We start from the raw sequence: 10181 nt of genomic DNA on the forward strand, positions 1-10181 counted from the left end.
CGGGGCAACAGCTCCACCTGTTGGCTGTGTCTAGTAATGCTCAAGACAAGGCAGACTGATGAGGAAAAGAGTTCTGAGAGAGAAGCAGCTGAAGATCATGCTTGAGGGGGACAGCGCAGTGCATTGTGGTAGTTGTAGGTTTCTTCCGTTTGAGCAAAAAATACATTTTCCGTCTTTTCTCTGGCCATAAGGCACACATTTACTACATAGATGACCCAAATTCAATTGACCTTTATATTCCCAGCAGTGAAGTAGTCTTTTAAGATATTATAACCCACAGCATAGTTCTGTGTACTCCCCCTACAAGTTCAAGTGTATACTAACACAGGTCCATACCCTCACAAGATAGACAGGCACCTTCTGTTAAATCAAAGGAGATTAATTGTATCAAAACATCTGCTGTCAAAAAACAAGTTCTAGTCCATATCTAGCCTCCCGTAACCAGTCTTCAAGCTGAAGAGGACAAAACAAGTCCAACTCTACCAATAAGCTGCCTTGTTTTGCACACTCACTCTATATACACTAACTGCTCTACATTTTGCAGTTATTTTGCACTCGTATCTTGTACTTGCTCTTTGCATTGTCCCGTCTCATCCCTGCACCCTGTCTAATGTTGTCTCCATGTTATGCATAACGCCCTAAAACAAATTCCTAGTATGTTGAAAAACTACAATGGCAATAAAACAAATTCTGCTTCTGATGTTGTTTGGCTTGGGATGATCAAACAGGCTTTTAATCAGAAGAACAAGTACACAATGAGGAACAGTATAAAAACTCTAATCAACAAGATTGCTTGGTGAGTGAATCAAATCAAATCAAACTTTATTTGTATAGCGCACTTCATACACCGAGGCAACACAATGCACTTTACAGAGAGCAAAGGGGGGGGGGGAGGGGGGCGCTGGGCATAGATCCTACCCCTACATTTTCCAAAGGGAAGCAAAAAAAACTGTTTCACCCGGCGGCCCGAAAAGGTGATCTGTAAAAATTCTTCCCTGATCTCTCTCAATGAGACGATCGAGCAAGCTCCTGGGAAATGTTTAGGTCTACTGGCTAGGAACATTCACAGAGCACTAGACATGGGCTAGGTACTTCATGAGAGATACATGAGTATCAATAGAGTAGATAAATAGTAACAGAGATGTTACCTACTGTACTGTACATGGTAGGCCATTATGTGTTAGCTATCCCTGTAGTCCACAATAGGACATTTAAGTGTATCTCATAATAAGGTACAATAAGCACTTAGCAGACAGGCTCCTATAGAATATAGTCAACTAGGAACAGTATAACTGCTAAGCAGAAGTGGGGGAACACAAAGCAGAGAGCCAAGATAAAAAGGGGGGGGGGGGTGTGATGGCTTGAGACACAGCTGGGGACACATACAGTAGTGGGATGAAGATGGACATGAGGACAGCAGGGGGCCTCTCTGGGAGCCATGGGGGCCTTTAGAGGACCCTGACCAGGAAAAGGGGGGAGGGGAACATGCAGGGTATTCCTGTACAAGGACTTGAACATTTTCACTTCCCAAAAGTTTGTTACAAGGCTATCTGTATGCCTATCTGCAGAATGCAAGAACACCCCAAAAGGCTTACCCTACAAGTTAATAACTTGTAATCTTGAATCAGAATCTAATGACTGCTGCATTTGACCAAAGGGCAGAGATCTTTGGTACGATAGAGGCAGCCCTAGTAGACAATATGCCAACTGTAAACACTTATGTACTACTCTGACTCACTTAGCCGATATCAAAAGGCCCTGGTGGTTTCCTGCTATTTTTCTGGAGAGCGTTTTCTCTCAGGGAACAGGAAGGGGAGCCCGTTTTTCCCACAGACTAGCAGAGGCTGGATCTCAATGCCTTCCCACTGGGCTTCTGGGTCTCAATGCCTTCCCACTGAGCTTCTGGGTCTCCTTTACAGCAGACTATAAAGCACATGCTGGGTCATTGTGAGATGTTGCTTTAAGTCTTTTGTCTTTAAGTTTTTAAAGTTTTTTGTCTAAAGAAAAGGGGTTAATTGTCTATCCCATTAGGGTCATGTGACCCTCAGATACCATATAAATGTTTGGTGTGGCTGTTTATTCAGTTGTCTGAGGAAGAGCGTTGTCGCTCGAAACGTCACATCTATATTTTTTGTCCATAAATTATCTAAATGGGAGCTACAGTGTGGGGACTCTTACTTTCTTTGGTAGATATGCTTTAAGTGAAAAGGCACATAATGTGATTACAGTATGGAACTCAAAAGCACTTATTATGAATCTGTTACTCTTATCTACACATGCTGTCTCTCTCACACAGTAATCTCAGTTCTTTAATGGCTCTCTATGAAGCCTATTGAACACTAAGGATGATATCAACAGAGACATAGCAATAAGCAAGTCAAATCACATTGCAAAGGACGTGTGTTTAAAGAGTGGAATTGATATCTTTCGAAATAGCTCTAGTGCAAAAAAAATGAAAATGATTGTGCATCCTGGGTCACTGGTCATTGGCTGGTGATCCATCACACTGTTTCAGGGGATCAGGTAGTTCTGTTCTGACCTGACCGGTAGAAGAATCCAGCCGGCGCCGTTTTCCAGGTCGGCCTGATAACTATAAACAACTGGAACAGGCGCTGAAAATGTATTTCAGACAACTTGACAGACCCAGCTTGTTAAGACGTGTACAAACGAAAGATCTGGCTTTCACTTCTGAAGGCGTCGGTTTGGCTTCGGCCCCTGTGTGGTGTTGAGAGCCATGGGTTAAGCTTCGTCTGTCAGATAAAGATTGTGTGATTTTTATGGAGCATCAATAGTCTGTCTGTCTTAGTGAGAAGATCATCAAGTTGAGCTGCTTTGGTCCAACACCATCTTTGGCTCACAGGTCAAACTGTTATTTGGACAACTCTGCCTTTGGAATGTCTCAAAGGGATCCATGTACAACTGGGAAAATCTCTAGTAAATAATTGCTCTGAAGTGTGGCTCAAATGTGAAAGCATCTAGTTGTTTGTTTGGTATGATTGTCATCTTGTGTGCTTGAATCTGCTGCCCATTGGGCTGTTCCTAGGTCTGCCTCTGCAACTGCTGCTAATGCTTGATATACTGTTTCTATAATATGCATCTACTAAAATCCAGTTGTAAATAATAATAATAATATAAATAATAATAATGTAATAAATACAAGACCTAGGTATATTCAATACATTGGAAAATTATCTGATTTGATGCGTCAATCATGACCACACAATCTAATATCGCCAATCATGACCACACAATCTAATATCGCCAGTCATTATGACCACACAATCTTATATCGCCAATCATGACCACACAATCGAATATTGCAGCAACATGACCACATAATCTAATATCACAACATCATGACCACACAATCTAATATTGCGTCATCATGACCACACAATTCAATATTGTCGCATTATGACCACACAATGTAATATCATGCTACATAATGACCACACAATTGACCAGCAGGGCGTTGAACTAAACAAACGTGCAAAAAAAAAAAAAAAGGCATCCTTCACTTTGAATCACACATAATTATTACTGACGTGATGAATAAAATTACAAATATTTGGCCAGAATCAGTTACACGTTATGTATATGTTTGTTTGGAGTGCTTATTAAAAGGGTGGGTTTTATCGTTTGGCCCATTGGAGTCGATTTTCCTGAATATAGATTCTAATTTGTCCAGAACAAAATGCTGGTGCTCGGATTGATCTGGAGCTAAAAGCATCCAAATAGACTAAAATAAATGTCTCAAAGTCCGAAGTGTGACATTTTCACTGATACTGTTATCAGATCCCCTGAATGCATCACTGATGCCATGAAGAAAATAAATGTTGTGTAGGGAACTGAAGAGAAATGTTGTGACTTTGATGAACTCAGAGAAAAAGGGTTGAGCCCTGCTTGAAACCATGGACTCTCTACTTAAATACTGCCATAGAAAAATGCTAATGCCACCACACCAACACCCACGTTCTGTAAAACAAAAAATCCCATTTGAATGAATAAAAACTGTCACATTGTGCAAAGGAGGTTCCAATAGAAGGGTTGCGGCCTGACTAGACAGAAAACCACTCCACACTGAAGAGCCTGGATCAGGATTTTACAATGAAAGAACCGTCAAATACAATGATAAGGCCAGACATGCATCCTAGGCCTGGATTAGCCTACACTAGGCCTACTGCGTTTTTCGGCGTTTTCCCCAGAAAAAGACCTACGTTTGCGCCTAGCAATTACACTACCGGCCGAAACGAGGCTCAAACCCAGAGGCGGATGGATACTGCTGGAGCTACGTAGTGAAATAGGCAGATCCGGAGGCTTAAAAAACGATAAGAAACTATTAATATTTCAGCTTCCCTCCAGGTACAATGAGAGCGCTGTAGAAGAACCATCTGAACCGTGGGCCCTGAGAGACGCGTTGGAGAGACGCGTCGGAGGTGTCGTGTAACAGGATATCATGCTAGGCTGGAGCTGGGTGATGCGGCTGCAGGAGTGAACTAGTCCCCCCCACACCAGGCTAGAGTTACACCACCAGCCTGGAGCTCCCAACCTGCTGACAGAGTTGTGGTCGAGACACATTGAGACCAACAGGTTTGTATTCACCCAGATAGTGTCTACTACAGTAATAAAATACAAATAATAACTAGGGGGGGAGTAGCTCTTCCAAACCTGTAATTCTACTATTAACGAGCAATCCAATACCTTCCCTTCTGCAACCCAAACTCCTCAAGACACCGTTAGCATCTAATGACGTTGTCCAATGGGAAACATGCATGTGAGTAAACTAGCATTAATTCACCAGTGGAGCGCCGTTTTATATCCTATGGTCAATCTAAGCGAATAAAAGGGCAGCATTTGACAGTTTTGGAACGGGGGGTCCTACTGACCAGAGCCAGACCCCCCGTGGCTATCTCTGGAGGGTAAGGCAGGATTAGCCCCACTCCTCCTGGAGCCCAGCCAGGGTTTAATGGAGCAAGAATAAGAGAATGAATGGATGAATTCACGTCAAGTACATGCAAACTGAGCCAGGCCAACAAGACCGATGGACACCCTCAAAACTCAAAACAGGATCAAACCCAAGTCAATATGGGATGCAAAATCAATCGATTCAAAATAAAAACTATCTACAACTCAAACGTCGTTGTGCATGTGAATGTTTGGATGTTGCTGCCACCTCGACTGTGTTTGGCTTGATGTCAAGAATGCGTGCGGCAAGGGAGATTCCACGGCGTTCTGACGCCCCATGAATCACTCGGGCCGTCCAGGGAGAGAGGTGACCTGGGGAAGGGCTGCATCCTGTCTCCCGACAGGGGGGCCACGCTGGGGGTGGGGGTCCAGAGACGGAGGATGGAGCACGCACACCACATCTGGACGCTCTCCGCATTTCCTCATCGCCTTTCGCATAGAAGGCGGTCAACGGCGCTGCGCGGGTCACCGAGTCCGTCCGTCCGTCCACTGAACCACGCACGCCATATCCCAGCATGCAGCACAGGTTCAAACACTAGCTGGGTAGAACACTGTAGTCCTCCGTCCCCACAATAAACACGCAAAGTTAAGAAGCCCAATTCGCTGGAAAGAGAAAGGGTTTTTGTCACTAGTGGGGGGTCCCATTAAAGATCTCAATGGTGGGGCATCCTCTAATCCCCCACCACTCTAGCGCCGGGACAATGAGGGCAAATCAGCATGCAAATCAGCATGCAAATCAGCATCAGTATGCAGCATTTGTAGGAAATCTTACCCCACATATGCAAATGACTTGTTTATGACCGTCATACTAGCCACTTCGTGTCTAGCCCTTTCTATGTCACGTTGATCTCAGGCTTATAGAATGTAAGCTTTTAACAGCTCTCCGAGACAGGTTTTCTATTGTTTTAAGATGCACACTTGAGTCCGTTATGTTTACACAGAACCAGATTGGGGAGGGATTGGTTCAGGGCGGCGGGGTTAGCGTTAGGGTAAGTATTTGGGTTGACTGACTGAACGGCACAGAGTCTGCTGCTGATGTGCCCATGCCTGTAGGGAATAGCTCTGTGAACTGAGCACTGTTGGCCTCCACATGCCCTGCTCTGGTCACTTATACCCACTCAGAGACCCTTACTAAGCAGATTACTCTTCCAAATCTGTGTCAGGATATTTCCCCATGTCTGGTCATACAGAGATGCGTATATAAGGTGTAAACAACCTTATAAACAGAGTATTGCTGACCCCTACAGCTCAGGTTAGGCACATGCAGGGAATACATATGGTGATGAATGGACATGTCGTTATACACTGAATGTCCCCTGTCACTTTTCATCAAAACTAAGTCTGTAGGCTGGACTGAGGTGGTCAACAAGACTGAAGAGCAGCTACTGAAAAGAAGAACATTGGAAATCCAAATATACATGGCTGCTTCTTCCTGTGTACGGTAGTTGCCTTGGATTTTGGAAACACGTGAATAACTGGTGCCAGAGCTACGGTATTGAGGGGAGGGGGGGGGGGGGGGGGGGGTTGACATGAAGAGGGTGTCCTGATGTTGTCTTCCTATGGTGGGGGGATACATTCCCTATCACTCACACTGCAGGTGGCAGAGAGAGAGAGAGAGAGAGAGAGAGAGATAGAGAGAGGGGGGAGAGGAGAAAGAGAGAGAGAGAGAGAGAGAGGGGGGAGAGAGAAAGAGAGAGAGAGAGAGAGGGGGGGGGAGAGAAAGAGAGAGAGAGAGAGAGAGAGAGAGAGAGAGAGAGAGAAAGAGAGAGAGAGACAGGGGGGGGAGAGAGAGAGAGAGAGAGAGAGAGAGAGAGGGGCAGAGAATGAAAGAGTGGGGAACAACGGCAAACAGGAAGCGGGGACCTTACAACACAATGCTCCCTCAGCTTCCTGCAGGCTCCGAACAGATAAGGAACACCGTCTAATTTTAAAATGTCCCCCTAAATAGTTCCCCCTGTCCCCTGTCACATCCCAAAGCCTCTACATTGTAGATGGATACTGTGGAAAGGCAGAGTCACAATGCATTCAATTAATTAATTTTATAGGTCGAATTTTCTGATGGACAAATCAATTTCTTTACCGTTACCTAACTGTAACTGCTGTCGGATTGGGATAGGTTAAAGGAAAATACATATTCCACCTACACAATACACTTGGCCCCCTCCTACAGAATCTAGGCAATCCCACAAGATGAGTCCAGCCCTGCGGTTAGAGATGGAACTTGGCACAAACTAGAGGTTCCAGCACCTGCATCTGAGCACGGAGAGGCTGTCCAGTTGTTGACGAAGCCTCAAGGTCGGTCCGGTGCGTAGACCTGAGAGAGAGAGAGAGAGAGAGAGAGAGAGAGAGAGAGAGAGAGAGAGAGAGGGGGAGAGAGAGAGACACTGAACGGTCTGACCAGTGGGAGAGAGAGAGAGGGGAGAGAGAGAGAGAGAGAGAGAGAGAGACTGAACGGTCTGACCAGTGGGAGAGAGAGATGGGAGGAGAGAGAGAGAGAGAGAGAGAGAGAGAGAGAGAGACTGAACGGTCTGACCAGTGGGGGGAGAGAGAGAGAGAGAGAGGGAGAGAGAGAGGGAGAGAGAGAGACTGAACGGTCTGACCAGTGGGAGGGAGAGAGAGAGAGAGAGAGAGAGAGAGAGAGCGAGAGACTGAACGGTCTGACCATCACTGGAACAGCATTGCCACCTACAGACTGTTGGTGACAGGAGAGCGAGGTTACAGATAAATATACTATCAATAGTCTTTTCATAGTCTGTCTAGTTTCAGGTTTCAAGCTAGGCCTACACAGTGAAATTCGAGCTAAACCCAACAGGACAACTCAGCAATAGGCTAGCCTAAGTAGACAAAGTAAAAAATAGAATACAAACAAGGTTCGTAAACAACTTGATCGTTTCTGTGATTTGTGTGAGGTCGTTGTGTAAACCTGTGGTAAGAATATTCCCTCCTATATTCCTTCTCGACCTCTACAATTAAACACCGAGTCATAATATGTATATATAATATAGGCCTAATAATATATAATATATTATTATAATATATTATTATATATTATTATAATATAATAATATATAATATATTATATGCCAAAGGAAAGTAACCTACCATTTGCTTCTTTCTGTGGTAGCATTCTGCGCACGCACATGGGAGATGAGCTACTAGGCTACTGGGCAATTAGCATCTGTAAACCAAGAGATCTGCAACCGACTGAAGTGGTCGAAAGCAAGTCCCTCATTGGTTGGCATTGTTCATTCAAACTGGAGGTGACAGAAATCGGCGGCGTGGCCTAAAGTTCATTTCCTTCTGCTGACGCCAGCCTAGCGGCTTGTTCAAGTAGGATGAGGCGGCTGTAAATTAATAGACTGTAATTACTAAAATGCCTCTAGGCAGTCCTAGTAAGCATAATTGTCATGTCCTTCATGATAAGCACAATGAATCCTCAGTGAGCTGTATGCTGATTGGGGATGGGGCCGTGGGGAAAACCAGTATGATCATGAGTTATATCTCCAATGGATATCCACATGAATATCGTCAGACGGCTTTTGATGTGTTCACTGGTAAGTTCTGTACACTTTTTTTTTGCAACAATTGGATGAACATGTGTTTTAGAAAATGTTTTGTATTGTATGCCTTATTGATTTTTATTTGTTTATCCAGGGCTTGTTCAAGTAGATGGAATTCCATTTAGATTCCGGTTGATGGACACTGCTGGACAGGTAGAGTAATATCTTTTTTTTTTTTTTTATCTCTAGCTGTGATCCGGTTATTTCTGTCACCTTTTATAAGCTGTTTTAACTTCTTTATACTCGTTTTTTGAATGTTCCTAGAGTAGGATAGGCTACTAATCGTATCTCCTTTCTTCTGCAGGAGGACTTCGACCATTTTCGCTCACTGTGCTACAGTCAAGTAGATGTCTTCATCCTGTGCTTCAGTGTTGTCAACCCGGTGTCCTTCCACAACATTACAGAAAAATGGATCCCCCAGGTCCGTGCCTTCAGTCCCGCTTCTCCCATCATTCTGGTAGGGACACAGTCGGACCTTAGATACGATGTCAACATCCTTATTAGTCTGAACCAGCGGAGGGTCAAACCGGTGCTTCATTCCCAGGCGCAGCGGTTGGAAAGGAAGATACGCGCGCAGGGATACGTGGAATGTTCTGCACTGACCCAACAGAACCTCAAAGAGGCATTTGACTCCGCCATATTTGCTGCTCTTAAGCACAAGACTTGTAAAAAAGCCAAGAAGCTAACATTTCTGGACCGTGCAAAGACCCTTTCTGTTGTTGGGTGGAAGAAGTTATTCTGCTTCATCTGACTGGTGGCATCATTGCACAAACACTCTTACTGCATGTGGGATTTTCAGTGTGTTGCATAAAAGTATGGATTTTGTACCATGAAAACTGAATTAATTAAATCAACCCTTCTTTGGATTATAAAGCTACTGTTTAACCCCAGCTCAAAGCCTTGTGAATAGCCAAAGGGCCAGACCCCCCCCTCTCTCATCCTCCCACTGTATTCAGTATGGCGAGACTTTCTTCTCCACAGGATAAAGTCACACAGCATTGTTGTAAGGTGTCATGTAATAACAGACAATCTCCATAAAGACTGTTTTCAAAGTTGACCTCCAGAGTACAATTCTCCTTCCAATTCTCCTTCCAAGGTTTCAGGGTTTCTCTTTGATGGAGAGATTTTGAGCATCTGAGGGGAAGTATTGAGCACAGTATCATGATGTAGTCTCCTCCATCAAAACCCATTTATTTGGAAAAATCTCACGATCCTATAATTGTGGTCTTTGTTACTGTAATTGGCATAGCTACTGTATAATTAATTCCATTGTACATTTGCAAGCCTCTCGTAGAGGTATCATGTTTTGTTTTGTCACATTTTGTCTAGTTTTTCATGTTATTTCTTACATTTGACTCAATATGGTTTGTCAAAGGAAATGAGAAATATAATTGTTAACATAATATTTGAATATGTTTGAATAATGTTTTTTGGTTGTATCAGAGTTGTGCAGTTTGTCAATGTATTTTTAAAAATTGAGAGCTTGAGTAGTTATTTGGAAACTCAGTGCATCATTTAATTACACCTCAGATTAGTTTAATGAATATCCTCATGATAGTATTGCTGAGAATAAAACAGGCCATCCACTTAGATATTATATAGGCTAGGTCTGGCTATGGGAGACTAGTCTATGACAAGAGCTTGAATGGATCACTT

At 43.8% G+C, this 10181-nt stretch overlaps 1 protein-coding gene across 1 annotated transcript; it reads left to right on the top strand.

Annotated features, from left to right (window-relative positions):
* Positions 1 to 8338: 8338 nt before the first annotated feature.
* LOC311309178 (rho-related GTP-binding protein RhoV-like) lies at positions 8339 to 9276 on the top strand (the record flags this gene model as incomplete). Its single annotated transcript, XM_084438357.1, has 3 exons — positions 8339 to 8519; positions 8620 to 8678; positions 8830 to 9276. The coding sequence occupies 3 exons, from the start codon at positions 8339 to 8341 to the stop codon at positions 9274 to 9276; spliced, it is 687 nt and encodes a 228-aa protein (XP_084294483.1).
* Positions 9277 to 10181: the final 905 nt, after the last annotated feature.

Source organism: Borostomias antarcticus (assembly GCF_949987555.1).
Source record: "Borostomias antarcticus genome assembly, chromosome: 5".
Lineage (NCBI taxonomy): Eukaryota > Metazoa > Chordata > Actinopteri > Stomiiformes > Stomiidae > Borostomias > Borostomias antarcticus.